The sequence below is a fragment of the Sander vitreus genome, chromosome 17, assembly GCF_031162955.1.
Source record: "Sander vitreus isolate 19-12246 chromosome 17, sanVit1, whole genome shotgun sequence".
Lineage (NCBI taxonomy): Eukaryota > Metazoa > Chordata > Actinopteri > Perciformes > Percidae > Sander > Sander vitreus.
Window position 1 is genome coordinate 950,544 of NC_135871.1, and position 26,558 is coordinate 977,101.

General features: G+C 41.3%; 1 protein-coding gene across 3 annotated transcripts in view; it reads left to right on the plus strand.

Annotated features, from left to right (window-relative positions):
* gbf1 (golgi brefeldin A resistant guanine nucleotide exchange factor 1) overlaps nucleotides 1–26,558 on the plus strand; it is a 119,887-nt gene that overhangs the window by 33,190 nt on the left and 60,139 nt on the right. For all 3 annotated transcript variants that reach the window (XM_078273890.1, XM_078273892.1, XM_078273891.1), the window contains exon 4: nucleotides 21,175–21,306. In XM_078273890.1, the coding sequence (XP_078130016.1) occupies nucleotides 21,175–21,306 (132 nt within the window). The remainder of the gene's footprint in view (nucleotides 1–21,174; nucleotides 21,307–26,558) is intronic.

A 26,558-nucleotide genomic window follows, 5' to 3' on the forward strand; every position in this document is an offset into this window, starting at 1 on the left:
TATTTCTTTTGTTACAGTATGTTTACTTGCACACCAATATTCCACTATTATTCTTGTTTACTTGCACACCAATATTCCACTATTATTCTTGTTTACTTGCACACCAATATTCCACTATTATTCTTAGTATGACAATAGTCTGAATTTGATACCTGTCATGTTAAAAGCATATATTGTTTGGATAGTCCAAAAAAGGCCTTTTTCCGAGTTTAGCATTTTCCGATTTAGGCGTGTGATATGCCGGTATTATTTGGGTGTTAGAGTGCATGTAAACGTGGTCAGTGATTTTAGTAGAAAAGTCTGTCGGTCATTTCTGAAGGTGTGACTATAGTATGTACATAGTATACATTTATCCTACATCCTTCTACTGTTGTTTACAGAGACGTTGTATTTAGCCATACAGGCGGTATCTGTCACTTAAACACACACACACACACACACACACACACACACACACACACACAACCCATGCCATTTTCTTTAAAGGTGACAAAAGAGATAACCAATTGTTTTTCTGTTTATCCGAGGTGACATGACCAGTGGCGCAAGGGGGCGAGGAGGCCCTGTGTTGCCATAGCTAAATATACATCCCTGACAGCTCCATAATAGGTTCCAGGAAGTTCAGTCGAAAATAAAAACAAAGCAACATTTCTAGCTGATTGGCTTTGAAAGGCCGTTTTTCCTTGCTGAATGGGAAAAATGTGGACTTCAGCATTCCATGGCCGTGATGCCAGTCGGATTGGATAGGCGCAGCCTTGCGTGTGCAGAACGAGCTTGGTGTGAGGGAGACACATTGCACTGCAGAAACCAACTTTATGGGAAAGAATTTGTCTACATGTTTGAAAGAGCTAACGGCAAACAAAAATAACAGGAATATTTTCAGCTTTGCGCATTTGTCAGTTTTCATGTTATACATTATTTTGAATTTTGCACAAGTCTAATCCCAATACAGTGTAGTTTTCAGACATTTAATATGTTGACACTGGCACCTTCTTTTTTGTGGTGTAGGACATTAAAGAGTGTGAGGCCCACCATTTTGTGGTTTGGAGCTAATTCTTGTAAAGGCTGTAGTGTAAGCCAAAATTACGGGAAACCGTATACTGTTAGGTATCTTTTCACTTTTTATTTGTTGCCAACGATTTTGCATTTCCAGATGTTGTGCACTGTAATGCCTTATGCTTGTAGTAGGGATGACACCAAGTTTCCTTTTTTTACTCAAGTGATGTGGCACGCTAAAGTCAAATGAGACAAATGAAGGCACATTAAAGCTGTACACTGTAGATTTGTGCTCTTCAACATTCTTTTGTAAGAGCACACCACAAGACAATGTGTATACAAACACCTACCCCTCTGTCACTTTCAGTACAAAATTTAGTCATGAATTCATAAAGATAATGCACTCCCTGGATCCCATCCCATTTGCTCAGCTGTCTGACATTACCCCACAGTATCTTTGAGGAGCCACTTACTGCAGCATGGTTTAGAATTACTGCACTCCTGGCAAACAGTCTCAGTATTAGACTCCAACACCCCTTTAGCAAATTATGTTTGTATTCCATTTTTTTCTCTTTTGCCTCTCAAGTTTGGTTAAATTATGTGCTGAGAGATGTTTTATGACAAACAGCAATCCCTAGGGAAGTGCACTTTATACATCAGTGAAAGTGAGCTGCCATGTGAACAGCAGTGAAGTGGCTCATTTTTTTCCTCCTTCAACCACTCAGCTCTTTCCTCCAGTTGACACGCTGTGAAAAACAAGGAAACTTGGATCTTGCAGAAAAGAAGGCTGCAGTGTTGGAAATCGTGTGTGAAAGTGATATGGCACTTTTATTAGAATTGTTTAATTATTGTGAATATCTTATTATGGATGTACAAATGACAAAAAAAAAAAAATGGCTTTCTAATGCTGTTTCTGGCGTGGCCGACATGCAGGCCCACAGGGGAGTCATTTATGACATTTGTCGCCTTGGTCTGCTAAGCCAGCCCGAGACATCTCCAACTACTCTGGGCGGGGCAATTCAGTGCCCCAGTGGGGATAAACCTGATAGGCTTTTATGTTACCCCGCCATGGAGCCTGTGTGGCATCACTCGTTCGAAATGTCCCCTGTAAGCCTCTGTTGTTCGAAAGTCACCATGTGTTTCCATGGATAGGGCAAGCTGTTGCATGTGGAGAGCTTACATGCACAAGGATGAAGAAAACTGTGCTGTAGTTTAACAAATCAGTGGAACGCGAGCTGCATAATTCCTCTAAATATATTTATAAAGATATTTTAATAACTCATTTTAACTAGTGACATGAAGTATGAGACAAAGCTGAATGTAGCTTTTCTCTACTGCTTCTTTACTTTCTTATGGGTTTTTGTTCTTCTTTTTAGTAGTTTTATACATTTAATACTGTTATGTACTCCAGTTTGTAAAATTCCCACAGCTACTTGCTACATTGTAGTTCATATACATTTTTATTCTTATTGTAAAGTGCTGTTAGTAGAGGACCAAGGACTTGCTGTGGCTCAGGACTCACCAAGTGGACCCTGAGGCTTTCAGCTCTGTATACTCAGTCTCCGATTTAGTTTATCTGGGTCTTTATCCCAGCTATAGAGAGCACACGGTGCGCTGCAATATGTGCTTTTTATTTGTGTGTGTTCTCTAGACTAGCTCAACAGCATGTCGTCCTGGAGATGGATCATCAGCAATGGTTTTTCTTTAGCATGCAAAACCAACTCTGTAATGCACAATTTGCTTTGTTTGGGAACTGGCTGACTAGCTGCTGGCTAGGGGAACACACACTGCTCTGTTGTCCCCTCAAACCACCCACCCCCTCAGCCCAGGGTAAACTGAAACAGCCAAGATTAGTATTAATCCCTCTTAATGCTGTGGCTCATAATATAGTCATTAGGTGACTTGAGACTAAGCCATCCTACCTAACTGCTGCGATTTATTAAACGCACACAGAGGATTTGCTGTCAATGCTGGGTGGGTATAAAGCGAGCATCGTGTCTAAATACAGTGGTATCAGCCTATTAATACTGATGAGATGTGCTGTGGCTACATTCAAATGAGGGGCAATAACCAATATTAACATTGTGTTAAGGCCAATAGCCGATTTTTACAGATGTTGATATGATCTGTATAAAACAATTTGTAATGTCAAAACATTTGGAAAAGCCCATAAATCATAGATTTACTGCATTGTTTCCAAGTTATAGGGCCAACATGAAAAACAAAAGTAACAGTGTTAGGTCTAGGCTACTTTTACAGCTATGTTTTTATGATCATTTTAATTTGTGAAAGTCAGTGCCGGCTAAAAATGAAAAGCTTGTTAACATTATCTGAATGTCTTCTACGTCGCTCTTTGTTTATAAAAGAGTAAGAAACAAAAGGTCTGGTTAAAGATTTGTTAGCTTTAGTTAAGAAATCCCGTTAATTTGCGTATCAGTATCTAAATGGAACTGGCTATTGAGACCCTCACTTATCAGTTGTCCAGTTTTGGTGATGCTGTGCCTATCGTAGCCTCACCTTGTGTTGTAGCCTTCTTCTTTGCAGACGGGAGTTAAACCAGACCTCATCGTCTGCAGCTCTAGCCCATTCATTTCAACGTTCAAAGGTTTTTTATTTATTGAGAAATCATTGTTGCTGTCATACTGAGTTACTTGCCCATCTTTGGCCTTCCTGTTGGCTTAACCAAATCTGTCCATTCCTCTATGATTTCAATCATTAACAAGCTGTTTTTGCACACACAATTGTACAATTTGTATATTGCACAATGGTCTGTAAACTCAAGACCCCTTAGTGCACAACGTTTTCAGGAGTGTGGCTGTTTCTGACATACTGGAACTACCACTTCTGGCACCAACACATCATTGCATGTTTAAAGATCATTCGTCATGCCCACTCTGTTTAGTCAAACTGTAACTGAACCTCTTGACCTTGGCTACATGCTGTATAAATTGAATTGCAGCCGTTTGCCACTGGCTAATTGTGCTAAAATCAAGGATACCAAGTACAGTTGGCACTGTACATCTCAATATTCTGGCATAAAAAATAGTGTCAGCCTTTAAAAACCTTGGTTCGTTGAGTGGATTCAGACCAAATTGTATTGAATGTCATCCACATAGCCTGGATGCAAAAAGCAGCTCTTTGACTAAATCTAAAAACCCACTTAATGTAAATAATGCATTATGATAGTGCAGTGTTTCCTGTGAACCCTATCCATTCAATGGCATGTTTTAAACACTACATCAATTTGTTCACAGTGGCCGTGTGTAATACCCGTAGTGTAGTTTCAGTGTGAGCCTCTGTGGCAGTGGTGCATTGTGTCCTGTGTGAACACAGTAGAGTCGGCCTGTACAGTACAGTGCGTGGTTTCTGGAATCTCTCCTACCCCATGGGAATGCCATTAGTGGGGAGCTGAAGGAGTGCAGCAGGTGAAACAAATAAGGACGATAACTCCCCACTCCTTCACACACCCTCACATGCCACAGCTTTGTCTCTTTGTTCGCTGCTTTGCCTCAGTCTTTTTTTTATCTCACCCCACATCTGACATATTCTTGCCTTCTTTCTCTCATCAACTCCTGTCGGTCCACATTCTGTTTTTCCTCGATGCCACTTAGTACCCTTGCTGTGGAAATTGTGGGCTGGACCACAGCAAAGCAGTCAGACCTATAAGAGCACACGTCTGTCCCTGACTTCCTGAGTGAATGATGAAGTTACACCATTGGTCAGTCGAGCGTTGGAGTTTCCTAATTGGCTGTAGCCCTTTTAAAATGAATAGGCGCAAACTGTCTTCAATTAAGCTTTGTTATTGCTATTATGAGACACTGGGGGGCATGAAGTATGAGTGCACTCAGAGGTGTTTATATGCTCATCGTATTATGTGTTACAGTATTCCCTGAAACACCAGGGGGGGCATGCAAACAAAACATTCTCTAAAACGGACCGTACAAGCAACAGAAGCATCACCGCACATGACGCTAGCTAACATTACACTTGGCAGCAGGTAACGTTAGCCTACCGTTAGCTAGTAGCTAACGTGTGGCTGTATTTCACTGGAAAGGATTCCAACACCAGGACGTACAACAGTCTGCAGCTAAAAACAAACTTTTCAAGACACAATGGCCACTGTCGGAGTTGTCGGGAAGAAGCAACACCGACGGGGCTTATTGGTGCGTTCAGTTGCACCTTGTATGCTCATGGTGCATTCAAGTACACCGCGGGAATATTAGGCTGATGTAAAATACTTCTGCCATCTAGTGGTTCTTCTTTTTTAATGTTTAACAGCAATTGACTGGTGAAATAAGTTATTATTACTATTATTATTTTTGTCACTGACTTTTGTTTTGTCTTCTATTTTTTTTATTTTTTTTTATTGTATCAGTTCAGGTACTGTTTAGGCACTGGCACAGTTTTAAAAATCTTGTTTTCGCAGTTGTATTGGAAAAAACCCAAACGATTCGTCAAAAATATAGCCCAACCAAACAAACAATCTTGACACGATACCAATGTGTCTCCATTTTCGGCTTTAGAGATGGTTTGATTTGTAATTTCTTTGTCCATTTTGTTGCGTGACTTGTCACTGCATTCTCTAGTTTTTCTTGGCAAGTTCTACCTTTTGTTGTTTTACTACTTCACCATACTTCTCTGGCATTTCATCCCTTATTATTTCCTTGCACTTGTGGATGGCGGTCCTCATCAAGAGGGGTGTGAAATCCAGTCCGAGTTGGAGCATGTGCACTGGTTTATCCTGCCGACTGGATGCCATCTGCAGCTTAACCCTATACTCTACCCAACCTCAAGCCCTTCACAGCTCATAACCCACAACTGTCTTAATGATTCTCCCTCCTTCCCTTCCTCCTCCTGCCTCCCCTGTTTCGTCCTCGTCCCCCTTCTTTTTTCCCCGCCCAACATCTTAACCAAGACACCTGCTGACATTGGCAAGGGTACATGGTTAAAGGATGGGATGGAAATTGTGCGTCTTGCTCTCCACTGTTTGTTTTTCTGGAAATAGAGGTGATAATACGAGCCTGCCTCGTCTGAAGGGCACATCGCTGTGACACTACAAGCAAACACTTATGCATCAATATGAAATGGAATGATTTGGATTAGAAGGCTGCATTTATGGCGAGGCAGGTCATTTAAAGAAATGTTTAAAGAGTTGATATTTTTTCAGCTCCATTAAAGTAAAAAGATATTTAACCATGAAAGATAAAGTCACTATTATTTTAAACAAATTATTTCATGGTGAATTGCTTCTTTGAGCTCAAAGTGCTACAAAATATTGCCCTCCTGTGCATCACACATTCATATAGAAATGTCATGTGTGCTCCCTCAGGTTTGAATTCAGCATGATAACACATCCGTTATTTATAAGTACACTGAGCGTAAAGTATGTCCATCCATCACTGAGGGGACAGCAGGCTGTGGAACACATTAAGTGGACGTTGGGCCTCGGCCAGCTCCCTGCCGGAATAATGTGGCCTCTGTGCAAAGTATGCAGCATAGAAAATACATTTTATGTACAGGATAACAGGTGCAAAGCAGCACAGTGGCTGGCAGGCTCTGGCCTAGGCAAGGTTTGGGGATGAAGTCATGCTGTTTGACTGCACCTACTTTTTACTTGGTCTGCTTTTTTGACGTGAAACACAATGCTGCCCAAATAAATCATCTTTGAAAATAATAAAGCATTTTGTTTAAATTGCTGATTTTATTGGAGACCTTTAGCGATCCAAGGTCTGCATTAATTCAGAGGCTTTCTCCCCCGACAGGAAGGGGGCAACATCCAATCTAGTAATCAGTTTCAGCAGAAACAAAATCAGCTCACTAATTAGTTTGCTACCATCAACCTGATACCTCCAAGCAGCTGCTGTTAGCGTTAGCATTAGCTTTGTGGTTATATGGCATCCTGGGCAGACTGAACCAAATAGAAGCTCCACACTGTTCAGCTGACTGCCATGGCTCTACCTCTGCTAAGCTGAGATAATATCTCACCAAAAACACACAAGCAAAGAGCTCAGATCATTGATCACTCTGGTGACCAGATTCACTACAAGGTGGCCAGAACCAGCTATCCATCATGAGTCCCCACAGTCCCTTAAACTGTGATAAGTGCATAGTGTTACTGTCCATGTTACAGCCATGTTTACAGGGCTGTCATGACTCCATGACTCAAGACAGCTACTGTAGTCAGCGATCATTTCCTGTGCACTACTTTAGACTATAACTCAATTTGCACAATGTTTTGACATTTTGTGTTGTGCAAAAAGTAAAGTTTGAATTTATCAAATGAATCAAATAAAGTGGTAACAATTAGTGCTGTCAGCTAAACGCGTTATTAACGGCGTTAACGCAAAGCCCATTTTAACGGCGTCAATTTTTTTATCGCGAGATTAACGTTCTTTTTGGCCTAGCGAACTTTGTAGTTTTTTTTCACATGCTGTTGCAACAACTAGTAACGTTAGAAAAACTACCACACCACGCCGCACACAGTTTGGGCTTGCGAGCCGGCCAAAGAGTAGTAGGCTAACGTTACGTTTTGGATTACGGATTAATCAGACTCAACAAATACTAATAGCATCTGTTCATTAGGTCTGCCCTACCTGGTAAATGTCTTTCAAACTCCACGCCTTATGTTTTGTAATACAAGCTTTCTGTGAAAATGTTTTATTCGCCGACATCAACCCTGATGACATTGTTAGGGTTATTTTCTCAGACTTGAGAAAGCTTCTTTAGATCCACAGAAGTCATTACACAAACAGTTTATACAGGATTAATAGTAATCCCATGATTTGTAAACGGACCTTTATGTGTAAAAATGCTGTGATTTGATTTATCGCCCAGCCCTACATACAGTACCAGGGATGTGTTCTAAAAAAGGTCGTATTTAAAGATATTTTACACTCTGACACAATCAGCTTTAAAAAACCTGTTGAGTTGAAATTAAAGAAGCCCTTATAAAATATATTTATAGTGCCACAACATTGTACTTGACTGTGTTACTTGCGTTCCTTAACTCACGCCCTATCACCTTGGCTGTAATACCTCTATTGCACTCATCCCTCCACACATACAGACACTCTCTAATCCCTCATATAAAAGGGGAGCCGTATGTCTTCCCAGTAGCTGGAGCTCCAGTTTGTCTTAATGATCAGCATGACGTCCAAGGGGCAATTTGAACGGACTTTGAGGTCAGAGGTTGCCACCAGCACTGTGTGCTTGTTTGGTCTTCAGTGGTGTCGTCATTAATATCAGGCTCTCCGATCTCAGCTGTGGCAAACAAAGCATGGAGGACTGCTAGTGGGGGGAGTTCTGTGACTTTCTAGGATTTGAGTGAAATCTCTTAGAGTGCTATTCATTAGAAATAAAGTGCTTTTAAGTAAAATCATTAAACATTGGGTTGAAATAGGTTTTTACAGGATTGGTCAGTAAAGTTATTTATCAATAGTGACTAGGTGATGCAGTGCATTTTCCTAATCCGTTGCCCCAACCTGCTGCTATTTCCAATTGTTGTAGAATTATTGGTTGCATCTTTTAACTGTGTAATTGTCTTGTCTAATTTTGCCATTTTGTCTCATGTTAATATTGTCATTGGTAGGCCTGTCACGATAACAAATTTTGCTGGACGATAAATTGTCCCAGAATTTATTGCGCTAAACGATAATATTGTCGTTCCGAGACCATTTTCATCTAATATAATGATAATGGCATAATAATGCAGGTACACCCTTTCAAAGATCAGTACACTTTTATTTGTAAAGAATATTTAACACTGGAACTGGAAGACATTTTAAATATCCACAATATGTCTTTGATCTTTTAGTATGGCGTCTTTCACGCTGTTGTTCAGTTGTTGGATTGCCGTTTGTGACCCGTATGTTCTCCAGGCAATCCGTACTGGCTGTCAAATGTTTGCAGCATTCCTCGAGTGTTTGTGATAGACTACAGACACTGTACTACATTTAACAATTATTTATTAAACACTAAATATTAAATTTAAATAATATATAATTAATAAATTATATCTATATCTATGTGGCTATCTGCCACATGGCAAGTAAATGTTTGTATCAAAATAGTTCTGTTTTTCAGTCTTCATTTTGGCGAAGGTGCAGCAGAAGCTGCTCCTTCTGCAGGTCGGAGCTGCGTGGGGGCGGGCCGACACACACACACACACACACACACACACACACACACACACACACACACACATACAAACACTGGCGCAACTCTGTGGACAGCTGGAGGCTTGTACCGTTAATGTTCTGTGCATTGTCGGACACATGCAGCCACTTTCCTGAAACCGCTTGCGAGACTGACAAGTCCACAGTGGCGTGTATGTCCGAGCCTGTCTCCACCTGCAGGTTGTCAACTGTGTGCTTTGGAATGAAAGGGAGAAAACAGGACGCCGAGTATCACGGCGGATATCGCTCATATGCTTTACTAAAAATCTGCGGGAAACCCAAGGGGGTCAGCTTCTCCTTCGACCGCGAACCTCCTCTGGTGCCATTTTGATGCTACCAAGCCATCACCTCCCGTTAGCATTCCATTGACTGCCATTCATTTTGACGTCACTTTGACAGAGAATACCTTTACATCTGAAGCGTTTAAAGACTCTATTTGTCCGTTGTTTATTTCTAAAGAAACACGACAATGTATAAAAGGCTCCATTACCTTGTAGCTCACGTTATGGCTCCGTAGCAGACGTTTTTATAACAATAGGCTAACGATTGGGTCATAACCACGAGACTTCCTGTCTCATAGTAGAGGAGTTACCGTATAGTACAGGAGAAGCTCTCAGGCAGTTTGGACTTCCATCAGCTGTTTAAGTGTAATGACTAATGTTAACTATCATTTTAGTGATCAATAATGAGCCTGTGTCTATGTTATCTCCTTACATATACCTACGCTCTCCGTCTCTGCTAGATTGGGAATGATTGAGATTTCTCTTGGCACAGCTACCAGAAGACTTCCAACTTTCAGACAGGTTGCTCACGTCACATTTACGTCGTCTCTCTCAGTTGGAGGCTGCTCAGTAACGCTCAGCCATCACCGGGAAAGAGCTTCTAATATCCTTCACTGGTCTCCGTCCAGAGACACGGGGTCTGTTGGTCCATTCTTATATACCGTCTATGGGGAAGCCCTGCTCCAACTCTCAACTAGCATTTTCTGTCTCTCTCTCCTCCAGGAGTCCCGCCCACACAAAGACCATGTGACTGACAAGAGGGTTCACTCCTCGTTACGCTAAGGAACCGAGAGTGGTCCTCCAGTCTCTTTGGTAGAGAGAGAGAGAGAGAGAGAGAGAGAGAGAGAGAGACAAGGAAAACAAACAAGCATGCAAATGGAAATTATCGCGGCCGTAAAAATTATCGAGCTCATTTTTTTTATCGTGTGATTAATTGATTTATTGACTATCGTGACAGGCCTAGTCATTGGTGTTATGTTGAGTCACTCTAGAAAAAAAAAACAAGATGATGCTATAAATGAGTGACAGATGTTGCAACATGTTACATCTGCAAAGGCAAAAATGTACTCTGTTCTCAACCCAAACAGAGTTGTGAATTGACTTGGGAGTCGTTATTTTGGTCATCCGGAGTTCTGGAAGTAAAAGTCCTCTTCATTTTCTACACAGACAACGTAGGTGGCTATCAGTTGAAGCACCTCTTAACCCCCCACACACACACACACACACACACACACACACACACACACACACACACACACACACGCACACTTTTGTTTCTCACTGTACTTTAGCTTCATTACACAAATAAAACATTGCACTCTGTAGATTTTAGACAAAAATTTAATGTACTACTAGTATTGCAAAGAAAATCATGACATTTATATGACAGACATATCCTGGTTTAGTAAAAAAAACTTAGTAGGCTAAATTTCTCTGAATGGATCTTACCAGCTTTAATTACCATTGTGTTTTCACTGAGATAAAATAAACAGCAACTGTGTTACTTTTCTGAAGAAGCAATATGAAGACATCTTTTGATTGACTTAGTGATTGATTAGGCTTTTGGAGCTTATGTGTGTAATGCTATTGGTTCTCTGCTCCTTGAACAATTCAGTAACAGTGTTCTTGTAAATACAAATGCAAACTATATTCCTTGTAGCCCTGTAGGAAATGCTCCCCTGCAGTAGCCATTACAGCCGTCCTCCCAAGCATTTTAGAAAGTTTTAATTTCTCTAGGGCTTTCAAATTGCCTGTTTAGGTTGTGCAGAGGCATTGTTCCAAGCATCTATAAAATACCACTGTGGCCCAATGAAATGACCATATGGAGCACCATAGCATTGTTTCATCCTAATTGCCCCCTTCTACAAGTGTCAGTTTCATTCAGGAGAATACAGGGACCAAGGGCAGAAAAGAAGAATGAATGAAACAAGGGTGGGGGCCGAGGGCTAAGGAGAGCTGACATTCATCAAACTTCTCCCGATAGATGGATAAGAATACTGTCGTGCAAGACTTTGTTCAGCAGACGAACAGCAGAATTCTCCCTGGATTTCATTTACCCTCGCTGGTCTTGTTAAAGTGTTGCCTTCATCCTCAGCATTGCAACCAAGGACCCTGACTCTTAATTTTAGCAGCTGAAGAGGTCCAGATCAATAACCATCAGTGTTTGGTTTTGGACCGCTGCGTCGGTCAAAGGGGGGATTCACCCCTCCCTCATCTACTGCTCCCCCTCTCTCTGCCTCTGTTGCCCCTTCATAGAAGCTGTCATTTAGTTTTGTCCATTTTCACTGAAAGCTTGTCAACTGTGGGTCATTGTTGGGGTTGAGATTTGTGTGCATGTGCCGTGCACACAGGTGTATACTGCTGTGTTGTCTTAGCAATGTAACAGCTAGACAAGGTTGTTTCTTTACGGATTTCTTCTGCTGCTGTCTGTACATAGATGCATTGATTTTATACGGCTACGTCAGAACCACTGTTGAATATCTATCTGTTTAGTAGTCTTTCACAAAAACATGATCTACAGTGCTGTTTTATCATTACTGTCCACACATCATACATGCTTCTTCTACATCTCAACTCATCTCTACAAGAGAAGTCAATGGCACAGACTCTCTTAAGGACATTTTAATAATATAAATGTAAATCATATAATCATACATAAAAAAAAGGCTCATATGTTGCTATCACACTTGTAATTCTGTTCACTTGTTTTGGACTAAACGCCTTTTCACACTGAGGACAAAACGACAATATGGAATATACGTTGGTAGTTTTCCCTCGTTCAAACCTTTTACACCAAGGCCGGCACGAATATTCACGTTTCGTGTATTCCACCGAAAAGTAAAGTTTTTCACTGTCACACAATCATTGATTCATCATTGTGTTTACTAAAACAAATCCACATTAACCTCTACACCCTGAACACAGGCTCGTTGTATGCAATACTGTAGTGTAGCTTTGCAGTTTTGTTGCATCTAGCATAATAAAGATGACTTTGAGAGTTTGCCCTTTTGAACTATTATAACGATTGTGTGTGATGATGGTCTTTAATACAAGGTGTAATGGTCAGTTATGTTCAGTGAGCTCATATGCTTCTGTTGCCTGTAACAACAATAGTAATAGTAATAATTGATGTGACGCTATTCTTTATCATATATGGTCAGGTTTTACCTATGCCTTTCACAAAATTCTACATCATTTCTTAGGCTAATGTCCATAGCATATAACGTCAGCTAACTCTATACTCTACGTTACCTGGACAACAAAGTATGTTTACTCCTCATGAAGCCAGTTCAACTGCTGTTCTTCCCCAGATGTTATCTTTATCTTCATTGTCTTTATTATTATTATTATTATTATTATTATTTGTCAGAAAGGACACTATGCTGCAAGACCAAATGATCAATATCCATATTGTTTGATGATATGAACAGAATTATGACTTTGATGTCAGAGAAAAGTAAAGTCATTGTTTTTGGAAATTATTTATCAAAATCTGCTGAAAATTGAAACAGCTGCGGAAGGAAGAAAAACGCACGACTAAATCTGAACGTTGTGGATTGGGTTAAGAAAGGCTTATGGAGATAGATGGGCTCCAATATTTAAATTGAAGTGCCATTTATTTGCACAAATTATTCCCATTTGGTCTGAAAAGCCCCTAAGAAAAGCAAAAGTATGTTGCCTATTAGTTCTGTTCTCAAATGTAACACTTCAAGGGCTACCTTAACAAATATTTAACATTTACTTCAAGAAATCCACATGAACCACTCCTCACATCGACATGAATCAGATTCATCGCATAGCACTTATGAAAATGTGTCACTTTTGAAGCTAGTTTGTTTGTTACTTTTTTTATTTCCTTCTTCCAAAATGGTAGTGAAGAACAGCAGGAGCAAATGCCAGGAGTTGGTTTCATTCAAACAAAATGATGGCTGGTGTGTTCACTGCATGCCAGATGAATCCGAGTACACAAGGCCAAATTGCCTCCTAAGTTACCATATGACCGGTTGCTGACAGTGTAGGATTTAAAAGGCTGTTTTTTAAACCGAATCCGGCTCAGTGCTCGCTCCACATAAAACACAGCATTACATCACTTCCTGCAGACTTCACGGAGAACATGGCTCTGTTTTAGCCCAATATTCTGTTCTAGCTCAGCTACAAACACAAAAACACTGAATCCGGCAGCATGTTATCGTGTCGTTCATGACCGAGCCTGTTCTGCACCGGTAGGCTACCAACAACATTATCTTCACTTAACCTATTCATCTGACGTTAGCAGTTTAGATAACATAACACATCTCCTGTGGCAGTTATAATAACTGTTTCCTCGTTCATGGACTCACAAAGGGGAAACACTGTAATGGATTGTTGGTGTTATTTTTGCCATAAAAAAACTGTACAATTATAGGGGAAACACTGCTTAATACACAGCAGGTTAAAAAGCACCAGAAACTCTGTTAGCCACTAACTCAACAGGACACACTGGTAGGCCATTAGGCTGCTGATCATTTGGTAGATGATAAAAGGTTTGAAAATAATATACTTTGAATAAATGATGCTGAGGATGAATGATGATAAAGGTCCAATGCAACATCCAGTAGTAACTCATTTGAAGCAGAGGCCTATCGCTGTAAAATATGTGACACGTTAGACTGGCAGATTCAGTTCTTTATCCTTTTGTGATTTTAATGAATCAACAACAAATGAGTTAGCTAACCCAGCGGCTGCAGTGTTAGTATTTCTTTGTGAATAGCTTCCCCCTGCCTATAGCTCCACCATACCTTGAGCAAAATGAGCGTGTCAGTCCCTCCATCATACAAGCAAACAGCACACACTGATGCACACATTCCAACAGCTGCCTAGTTTGGAAAATTGGCTTTTTGTTTGTATAGCGTCAGACACAAAGAATTCCTCGGCTTGTTTAGTCTCATTGTACCTCAGAATGGGAATTAACAAAAAGTAGATATGACGTGCAATCACACTCCAGGTCAATATAAAATGTAATTCAGATGTTAAGATCCCATAACTCTAAATATCTCTTAAAATATCTCTTTTTTAGGGGCACAGTTAAAGTTCAACAGTTTTAAATGAATAACATTAATCACCATTACTTTTGATAGTAATACACATTCAAAAACTATATACATATACATTGTTTGGAGTGGCAGCCTGATTAATGTGCCCAACCTGTGACTACAACATAAAAGAAGATAGAAAACAGATTTGGTAGCCTGGGAACCTCAAATCTGGGTATTTTGCTATTTGGACAATATTCTGTGTGTTCTTTGTTTAACTTGCTTTTGTAAGACAAGGAAATTACTCCATACAAATGTAACACTCCTCTGTTTCTGCCATTTCGGCCATTAAAAGAGCTTGTTTTGTTTCTAGTGCTCAGCTCCTCTACACTGTGACTGTGACAGGCCTGTTTGTACAACTCTTGACACGGCTTAAAACGCCCTGCAAACATCTTTGGAGCCCCCACATTGAATATGTGTATGTTTCAAATTGAGATGGTCTGGTTAGGTGTGGATATTGTTTGTGTTTCATTTCTTGATCTTCCCTGTGCAGTTTTTCTTCTCCTGTTGTCTGGACAATAAGGTGCATCTGCAGCTCAGACGCCTGCTCTTGCTCCCTGGGTTCTAAGCCTTTTCTGCTCCAGTGCCAATAGATGTGCATGTGTTAAAGATGGCTTCTGTTTTGCAGTGAGCCGGCCTCATCCCGGGGTGCTCTCCTGGGGGCAAAGGTTCACCCCCGCCTCTCCTCTCTCTCGTTGCCGGGGTCATTTGGAGAGGTAATCCACACATGGCTGGATACTCTCACCACAGCTCCAAGCAGAAAGATGGAGCTCCAGCATGGTAGAGCTAGATAGGATTAGGCTCCTGGTGAATCGTAATGGGCTCATTTTACAAACCTCTGTTGTTTTACTAAATAAGCTGAACTCGAAAACTAAATAAGTTGGACTTGTATGCGCTCTTATATCAGGCAAAGCCAGCCCCTAGATGGCAACATGCACGCCTGGGTGAGCCAGTTTAATCCTGCAGGTTTTTTTTTTTTTTTTTGGGGGGGGGTCAATGTCAGCCAGAGGTTAACCTGGTTATAGAATGATTGCCTCACCACGGCTGCAACCGTCGTTATTTATTTCACTTCACTCCACAAGCCCCGGAGATTGAGTTGAAGTACAGAGCCTGTATTTAGACTTTATTTAAGAAGATTGGTGGTGGCCACCGACAGACCGCTCCAGTCAGCCCCGTGTTCACCGATGGCCAGCTGGATCAATACAACACAATTGAGTTTTCCAATCTGTGGTCTTTGGGAACGCAGCCATAGCACTTACAGGGTGATCGCCTCTGATGAAGTCTTTATCAGGATCTATTGACAGATTAATTTGAGCAGCCTCCTTCCACCCCTACTACACTGTAAAGAAATGGGACACAAAACTTCTCTTTACAAAGTTTTCTGGCAGCTGTCGGACCGCCACCTCACTCCCTCAGAAGTTAACACTTTAAGTTTTACTTAATTTCTAAGTATGTTTTTTATTTTAGCTTTCATGGGGAAAAGTGTTTATTTTTTGTGCAGTTGTTGCTAAATTTACACTCGGTGTTCACCCTTCACCCTTTAAACCAGAACTGCTCCAAGCTTTCAAATTCAACAATGGCTAAAATAAAACACTGGATGAAAAAACATTCAATAAAGCAGCAAGCGAGAGATAAGCTTTTGAAAGCGAGGCCTAAAAGTGACCTGGCGGCCGATAAAGGGACTGTAAATTTCCAAACTATTTCATATTTGATTTCTAAACAAGCTGCAGGGGTATTGGATATCACACGCTAGTGCACGGCGGTCACATGTGCACTGTTGGAAATTGGTTGGACACTCAGAAGCTTTTGATGTCCAAGTTGTTTTTTCTTGTCTGGAGCGGAGCTGCTCTTAAGAAAGCCATAATCCTCCTGGTATTGCTGTGGCAAGCACTCCTCTGGCACAACATTTCACAGCGGCATGCGTGACTCCACTAATTTTCCCCGTTGTTGTTTTACCTGTTTTGTATTTTTGCTTCCCTCTCTGAACCCCCTTTCTCACTGAATTCTCCAGAGAAGGAGAGAGACTATTAAAGTCAGGGTGGATTGGCCAAAGGTGTTTTCCCAGAGTGGAATACCCAGCGAAGCTTCCTTCTCTCGGAACTGATTACAGATCTGTGGTCTCGCACTGCAGCTGGATTTAATTAACTGTAGGATTCAATTGGTCTGGCTTATTAACACTCATGTTGATGATTATGGTTTGCTTCTGATAGATGATACTTTACTGTGGTCAATTATCTAATGGCACATTAATTCAGTTTTTTTAAATAATATATATATATATATATATATATATATACACACACACACACAGTGGGGAGAACAAGTATTTGATACACTGCAGATTTTGCAGGTTTTCCCACTTACAAAGCATGTAGAGGTCTGTAATTTTTATCATAGGTACTCTTCAACTGTGAGTGACGGAATCTAAAACAAAAATCCAGAAAATCACATTGTATGATTTTTAAGTAATTCATTTGCATTTTATTGCATGACATAAGTATTTGATACATCAGAAAAGCAGAACTTAATATTTGGTACAGAAACCTTTGTTTGCAATTACAGAGATCATATGTTTCCTGTAGTTCTTGACCAGGTTTGCACACACTGCAGCAGGGATTTTGGCCCACTCCTCCATACAGACCTTCTCCAGATCCTTCAGGTTTCGGGGCTGTCGCTGGGCAATACGGACTTTTAGCTCCCTCCAAAGATTTTCTATTGGGTTCAGGTCTGGAGACTGGCTAGGCCACTCCAGGACCTTGAGATGCTTTTTACGGAGCCACTCCTTAGTTGCCCTGGCTGTGTTTTCATGCTGGAAGACCCAGCCACAACCCATCTTCAATGCTCTTACTGAGGGAAGGAGGTTGTTGGCCAAGATCTCGCGATACATGGCCCCATCGATCCTCCCCTCAATACGGTGCAGTCGTCCTGTAACCTTTGCAGAAAAGCATCCCCAAAGAATGATGTTTCCACCTCCATGCTTCACGGTTGGGATGGTGTTCTTGGGGTTGTACTCATCCTTCTTCTTCCTCCAAACACGGCGAGTGGAGTTTAGACCAAAAAGCTCTATTTTTGTCTCATTAGACCACATGACCTTCTCCCATTCCTCCTTTGGATCATCCAGATGGTCATCGGCAAACTTCAGACGGGCCTGGACATTGAGCAGGGGGACCTTGCGTGCGCTGCAGGATTTTAATCCATGACGGCGTAGTGGGTTACTAATGGTTTTCTTTGAGACTGTGGTCCCAGCTCTCTTCAGGTCATTGACCAGGTCCTGCTGTATAGTTCTGGGCTGATCCCTCACCTTCCTCATGATCATTGATGCCCCAAGAGGTGAGATCTTGCATGGAGCCCCAGACCGAGGGAGATTGACCGTCATCTTGAACTTCTTCCATTTTCTAATAATTGCGCCAACAGTTGCGCCTATTGTCCTGTAGCCCATCCCAGCCTTGTGCAGGTCTACAATTTTTATCCCTGATGTCCTTACACAGCTCTCTGGTCTTGGCCATTGTGGAGAGGTTGGAGTCTGAGTGTGTGGACAGGTGTCTTTTATACAGGTAAAGAGTTCAAACAGGTGCAGTTAATACAGGTAATGAGTGGAGAACAGGAGGGCTTCTTAAAGAAAAACTAACAGGTCTGTGAGAGCCAGAATTCTTACTGGTTGGTAGGTGATCAAATACTTATGTCATGCAATAAAATGCAAATCAATTATTTAAAAATCATACAATGTGATTTTCTGTATTTTTGTTTTCGATTCTGTCTCTCACAGTTGAAGAGTACCTATGATAAAAAGTACAGACCTCTGTGCTTTGTAAGTAGGAAAACCTGCAAAATCGGCAGTGTATCAAATACTTGTTCTCCCCACTGTGTATATGTATGTATTATATATATATATATATATATTTTTTTTTCATTATTTACAGAGGGTCCCCTGTTTTTAGTTTTGTACTGTAAACTGTTTTAAAAATGCAGTTGAAATCAGTTCCAACCCATTACTTATTAACAAGAGTATATCCACATTAGCAACTCTGTGAGATTGTGTTTAAATAAAGGATAGATCAAGTTAAATACAAGAGTGCATCCAGTGACAATGTTAACATGCTGATGTTTAGCAGGTTGACCGTGATCACGATCTTAGTTTAGTGTGTTAACATGCTAACCTTTGCTCTGCTAACGCTTAACAAAAAGTCTAGTTTAGGCTAATGGAAATGCCATTAGTTTTGCAGGTATTTGGTCACAAAACCAAAGTTTAGGGCAAATTCAGCTTTTGACTTGATAAATGGGCAGGATAAAAAGTTAAGGGATCACCAAAGTTACTACAGATCATACTGTGGGAAGCCTAAATGTAATGAATAGTTTTTGAGACATCTCACTCTGAAATGTCAACCTCATAGTGGCTCTAGAGGACAAGTCAGGGGATCACCAAAGTCTGGGGCAGTTCTGACAGTTTACAATAACAGTCGCAGATTCACCATTTGAAATTTGTCCTAACTTTTGGAACAATTGACCTTCAACTTCAAACTGAAGTAGACCCCAGCAAGCTTCTCATGTTTAACCTGTGACTGTCGATTTTGGCAGCTGAAATGACCACTCTCACCGACAGAACCAGGTTAGCTGTTTCCCCTTACTTCAAGCCTTTATAATCTACTCATCTTTATAGTGAAAATGCTACATAAAGTTATCTTGAAGTAACAAAGACTTCCTGTAAACCAGCTTCTAGCTGACTTCTCCCTCTTCCCATCTCTGTCCCACTTCCGTTAATGGTATGTTCCAGTTGAACTGGGACGTTGTAATTTTTCCGAGGTCCCAGTCTGAAATTTCAACCCCTTCCGATATGAAAAGCGGAGGAGAACCGCACCTTTAAATTACCACAGATACATTTGAACAATCAGCCAAAGCAGACACAAGGCGATACATAGAAGTCATTTATCAAAGCCTTAAACTGACTGATAGATGGGGAGAGACCAATTTTAAGGTACTTTGTGCCGCATTCCAGGAATGTGGAGCAGCAAACGAAAAAGCAGTCTTGCCAAGCTCAGTCCGACTATGGGGGATCTTGAGTAAAAGCCATTCATTAGAACGAGTGGGAAATGGATTAACATATGGAGTTAACAAGATGGAAATGTAATGGGGTTACATTAAATATGTTTTTTTTACATACATTTCCTTTTTTTCTTGCCTTCCCCCTCTCTCTCTCTCTCTCTCTCTCTCTCTCTCTCTGCCTCTCTCTCTGTCTCTGTCTCTCTCGCTCTCTCTGTCTCGCTCTCGCTGTCTCTCGCTCTTGCTGTCTCTCTCTCTCTGTCTCTCTCTCTCTTTCTCTCTCTGTGTCTCTCTCTCTCTGCCTCTCTCTGTCTCTCTATCGCTCTCTCTCTCTCTGTCTCGCTCTCCGTCTCTCGCTCTCTGTCTCTCTTGCTCTCTCTCTCTCTCTCTGTCTCTCTCTCTCTGTCTCTCTTTCTCTCTCTGTGTCTCTCTCTCTCTCTCTCTCTCTCTCTCTGTCTCTCTATCTCTCTTTCTCTCTCTGTGTCTCTCTCTCTCTCTCTCTGTCTCTCTTTCTCTCTCTGTGTCTCTCTCTCTCTCTCTCTCTCTCTCTCTCTGTCTCTCTCTCCGTCTCTCTCTCTCTCTCTCTCTCTCTCTCTGTGTCTCTCTCTCTCTGCCTCTCTCTGTCTCTCTATCTCTCTATCTCTCTCTCTCTCTCTGTCTCTCTTTCCGTCTCTCGCTCTCGCTCTCTCTCTCTCTTTCTCCCTCTCTCTCTCTCTCTTTCTCCCTCTCCCTCTCTCTCTCTCTCTCTCTCTCTCTCTTTCTCCCTCTCCCTGTCTCTCTCTCTCTGTCTCTCTCTCCCTGTCTCTCTCTCTCTCTCTCTCTCTCTCTCTCTCTCTCTCTCTCTCTCTCTCTCTCTCTGTCTCTTTCTCCCTCTCCCTGTCTCTCTCTCTCTCTCTCTTTCTCCCTCTCCCTGTCTCTCTCTCTCTCTCTTTCTCCCCCTCTCTCTCTGTCTCTCGCTCTCTCTCTCTCTCTCTCTCTCTCTCTCTCTCTCTCTCTCTCTCTCCTGTCCAACAAACGTCTAGGGCTTATGGGAAATTGTGTTCTTTAAAGGCTGCTAAAAACATAACTGTTGAACAAGAAACAGTAATGTTTTCAAAGTAGGGCTAGGCGATTTGGAGAAAATCAAATATCACAATATTTTTGACCAAATACCTCTATCGATATCTCAACGATTGTAATGTTGACTATTGGTGCTTTCACAAAATATTTACACAATGAGATTTTTGATAAATAATCATCAGTAATGTGGATAGAATGACTAAGTGGGTAAAGGCAAATAATAGAACAGTTACAACAGTCTGGTAAATTCAGAAAATGACATCACTTTACTGTAATGCAGCCTTTAATACCAGGAAAAGACAACACTTCTGCCATATTACGATATCCAAAATCTAAGACGATATCTAGTCTCATGTCACGATATCGATATATTGCCCAGCTCTAGTTCAAAGGCAGGAATTTGAACTGTATAACTGTATATTTTGTATGAGTAGTGACAGTCACAGCATCATTGGTGAACAAGTACACATAAATGAAAAGTGATAGGTCTAAAGTTATATTTTCATGACTGCATGTTGTGTGCTTACATGACCGACTGTCTTTCTCCCTCTTCAGAGCTGTCAGATGTTGAACCCAACGTTTTTCTGAGGCCCTTCCTGGAAGTGGTCCGCTCTGAGGACACCACTGGACCAATCACAGGCATCGCCCTCACTTCTGTCAACAAGTTCCTTTCCTACGGCCTTATAGGTAAGACATCTTTACATGTCTGATTGTTTTTATACCCTAAAAGCATGCCAACATCTACTATATGTTTTCAAAAGCACATGGCCCTGCAACATGTTTAAAGGTGGATTAGTTGATGAATTGCTTGCAGTATTAGTTTAGACTATCACCTTTATGAATATGGACCAATTAAAAGCTTGAGACACTTGCTGAACATATTAAGTGTGGAGGACCAGCATGGAAAATGAACATGGTTCTGGTTTAGGTTCAGGAACCTGGTACTGGTCTGCCAAAAAGTGATCATCTGCCAAAACCTGATTGCTGTCCACCCTAAATGCAAAAGATGAAATGAATCATACACAAACATGTATTTGAACGCCCAGGCTCTTGGGCTCTCCCGCATGTTGTTTTGTTGCCATTGGTTGTGCACATTTCTCCATCCGTTCTGCTCGCTGTTGCGGCTTCCCCAGCAGGCTGAGCCGGGCTCCCTGCTTCCTCCGCCCGGGCCACTACCAGAATGTGTGACGGAAAAAAGGGGACACGCCGAATCTCAGCGTGTTCCCCCCCCCCCTCATAAAGCACCAGTAAGTTGAAATCAGTTCAGAAAGCCCATGAATCATCTTGGCACTCTCATAAGTGTGAAGGAGTTTTCGGTTGGGAGGCTATCTTCTAGTCGATGCTGTTGCTCATCGTCAGATCAGTCGAGGAATGCCAAGAATGGTCTATTCTCATCATCCATGCAGAAGCTGACTTCTGCTGGCATACAGTCAGGACTGTCTGTCCTCATTAGCCTCATCATGGAAATATGGCCCAGTGTCTGCCAGTTGTTTTGTTAAGTGTGAAATGAGCATGCATCACCAGATGTTGGTCTAAATAGCAGAGGTTGAGTCAATGTTACATTGCTGTCAAAACAGCTGCAGCCATTGCTTAACTAAATAAGAGCCTAAGCTTACAGGAACATTGCACACTGTTAAAAAGCTTCTGGGAATGTACCTTTCAATTTATGGGTCCTTTTTTAAATAGTTTGAAGTTTTTTTACTATGTTAACATGTGCAACCATAGACGATAGGATTTATAATGTTGGAATTGAAATGTTTGAAAATAGGAAATTGTCATTTGAAAACATTCTGTCTGTCCAGGCTCTCACAGATCTACCAACAATATCTGTTCAGAAATCGCCTCACAAGTCACCCCCCTGCATCCCAGAGCCTCTGTCTGTCAATCCAGACCTGACACCAGCTCCCTTAATCCCCCCCACCCCCATCCCGACGCCATCCTACCAACACCAGCATATCATCAGCATTGTTCTAAGGGATGCCAGTTGTGCCGATGCAGCACGCTTGCTCTCAAGGCAACAGCTCTCACTCTCCAGTTGTTGTAAAGATGGAGAAATATGACCGTAGTTCCACAACTTTATTAACCCTGCCACATCTTAGTTTGACGTTTGCTCCTCAAACAGTACTAAGTCTCCAGCAGCCTGTTAACACACTCGCCTCTCCTCTTGTTTTACTTGGCCATGCATCCATTTTTTTCCTGGTAGTGTGGGTGGGTGAGGGCTATGAGCATGTGATATTGAATGCGAGTTCAAAGAGTATTGAAACCCGATCTGAAGAATGCGTCTGAGGCTCCCAGAGGAGGCTGAAGACATCATTTCAGACTGTGTCTACAATTTAGATTTTTAAGGAGAATTGTACTGTACCAGTCATTTGAAGTCATCTGTATAACTGCAAGATATTACATAGCTTTCCAATGAAAAGCCATTCATCTTAAGTAGTGCTCATTTTTTAAATGTAATGTTATAGGTTGTTGTTTTTAAGTTACCACAGTAATTTAACATTTTGTTCTTGCAGAATGTTTTAAAAATACATCTTAAGTAAGTGCTATATAATCCTGTCTGACAGTTTGTAAAGCAACGATACATAAATCACAAAGAAAATTAGACAAGAAGCAAAACGAACAAAACCCCTAACTAAAACTATACATTTATATCCATCCCTAACTAAATATAGATGTATTGATTATACACTGTACAGTGATAGTGCGTTATGATATACTGTACTTTGGTAGTTTCAATTCAACTACATAATGTAATGGCCGTTCAGGTCACCCAAGCAAAAACATGGTACTGTTAGAAAACACAAAAGTGTGTCTGTTTCTTTTCATTTGCATCAGTTTCAATAGTTCTAGTCAAAGCAAGTCATGGAAATCATTACATAATATCCTATAAATGATAAAAACACTGATTACAAACATGTAGACAGTAAAACCATATCTGTTGATACGCTAAAGAAATATGAATAACGTACCGTCTGTATTCATCAGTACATTGTTTTAGCTAAAATCATAACTGAAGTTAGCATATGTAAAACTGACGTTGCATTCATGATAGCTGAGTAGATAAGAGTAAATGGACAGCACGTACAACACCACTGGTCTTGTCAAGTACTGCCATCTCCTGGCTGGGAAGAAAAACAAAAAGTCTTTGAACTCTTTTCGAGGCTATCTCTTCTCTACTGGATTCAGATTTTCTTAAACGCTGTTACTTAGCATCAGGTTCACCTGTGATGCCTCTTCTTAAATCTGTTTGTTTTATCTACCTGCAGTAAGAAAGTTGCATCTGTAAGCAGCTCTGATGCCGCTACTTCATTGTGATTCTTGCTTCTTACCATTTTATGCCGCGTAAGCTTTCATCAAAGGATGGAGTGTGTTGATGTTCAGGGTCAGTTTAGGTGTGCACACATTACCCCCTCACCCCTCTCTAAGCCTGCAGTGAGGCAGTGGTGTTCCAGTTCATCCTGGGTGTTGTGTTAACATTTCCCCCCTGGTATCTCCAACATGTCCCCTGCACCATTTTTTCATTGTCTTGGGCCCAAGAGAAAGGGGAAGGAAATGGTCTCCCACACACACGCACACCCACTCATTTCACTCACCCATTTCTTTTAGTTTGAGGTAATTCCTCTCAATCTGTGGCCTGAGGTCTACTGGCGTGGAGGCAGCAGTGAACTAAGCCTTGGTGCTGACAGATATCCAGATCTCTGCTCTGCCTTCTCTTTTCCCACTGCTCATCTCTCCTCCACTGTTTCTCCTTCGTTTCTCCATCTTTTAGTCTGCTCAGCAGAGTCAGCAAAGCCCCTCGCTGTGCTGCTCGCAGGGCCCAGAGCAAGGCTCAGCTGAGGCTTAAGCTGCAGCCACAGCCAGAAGAGATGAGCTTAGAGTACAGCTGTAGCCTGCCTGTGATTTTAGTGTTGAATAAATTGTTATTCTTGAATAAAATGGCTGGTATAATAAAAGAAAGAAGTACATAATTAGCATGAGCTGCAACATTACATGTAGTTCAGCAACGGAAAGAGCAATACTTCCTACTCAAACTCCGTGGATGAAAAATCTGATGAACAAGGCATCACAGCAAAAGTGAGAAAAAAAGAATAATGATAATAAGCATTAAAAGAAAAAGAGTAGAAATTGTACTGATTTAAAGTGGAGAAAAGGTCTGAGTCTGAGAAAATAACCCAATGATGTCATCAGGGTCATCTTGGCCTTTTTTAAATCTTGCAGGTCCCTTAACTTATAGAAACACAAAACTAAATAGCACGAGTACCTCTTTCATGTCAACAAATAAAACAATGTGAACGAGATTGTAAGCCCCAGTGAAATGCCCAAAACTGTCTGAAAAGAGCATGAACATGACATTACAAAAAAGGTTTAAATTTGACAAATTTAGACAATGCAGACAATTACATTTAGTTTGTCTCATCGTTCCTGCTCTTAAACTATATGCCACTATATTGAGAGCAACTTAAAGTTGGAGTCAAATTCCTTGCATGTGAACACAGTTTCTGAAAATAAAATTCACCATAAAGGCACATGGTAATGATTGCCTTTTTTTTAATTTTTTTTAGCAACTTCAGTGTTGCCTTTTTCCGTATGTTGCGTTATCTTCGGAAAAGTAAAGGCAAAACCACCAACACTTGGACAACAAAGTTCTATAAATATACTGTATATGCATTCCATGCATGTACTATTGTGCCAGTGACAGTGGAGCTAAAGATGAGCGCAGCCTGGCTGAAAGGTGATCTTGTGCTATTCAGAAGATGAACAGGTGAACAAACTCATTTTCTTCTCTGACCATGGAAAAAGCAGCAGGCCCTTTGTGTTGTTTCTAAAGATGTATTGGCCCTTATACAGAGTGCAGCTCGAGAGCTTTTTGTGTGTTGCTCTCTTAAAAACCAGCCACTCTGCCCTTCTGCTCGCTCTCACTCACGCCACGTCTTTGATTTTTGTGACCAGAGTTTGATATTACTTAAACTGCTTTATGTGGCAGCTGGTTCAAACCCCTATTGACTTTGCCCACATACCCTCAGGCACAGGCACAGGCACAGGCACACACACACACACACACACACACACACACACACACACACACACACACACACACACACACACACACACACACAAACACTCATATTGAGCCTCTCCTTTCCTCAGTGTTATTTTAACAATACCCCCCCAACCCTTCCTTTGGATACCGCTTGTATAGACTGTGCCAACAGAGGGATTAGTGTTTTATATCACTTCTGACATTGTGTCTCCAGATTCTCTGTCTGGACATTGGATGATTTCAGCAGTACTTCCATGCTTGTTGTCACCCTTGCCTCTAGAGGGATGTTGTCATTGCTCTGTCTCAACGGCCTCAACCACACATACACCAGTTCTCAGCCATTAACCAACTTCTGACTGATATACTGTCTGCACTCCAGGTCTCCACAACAGCTGCCAATTACCAACATGTCCCAAACATTTCCTAAGAAGTAACATTTATCATTTATTTAATGTCTACTATCACATGCTCACACAGAAAGGTTCAGTATCACTTTAAACCCTGAGCTGACCATCTTTTCCATATATCAGTCTTCATGTTGACAGGCTGCAGTGTTGTTGTTGTGGCTTTTTTTTTTTTTTTAAGATTATTTTTTTGGGCTTTTCTGCCTTTAATTTTTGACAGGACAGCTAGGTGAGAGAGGGGGAAGACATGCAGGAAATTGTCACAGGTCGGATTCGAACCCTGGACCTCTGCATTGAGGCATAAACCTCTCAGTATATGTGCGCCTGCTCTACCCACTGATCCCAACCCGGCCACGGCTGCATTGTTGTTTAACTTAATCCTCATCTGAACCTCCTTTTCTCCATCTCTCTCTCCATCTTTCTGCTCCCCTCTCTTTTCCCTTGTGCTTATTAGTTAATGAATTGCTGCTCCTGAGGGCGATGGGAAAGGAAAA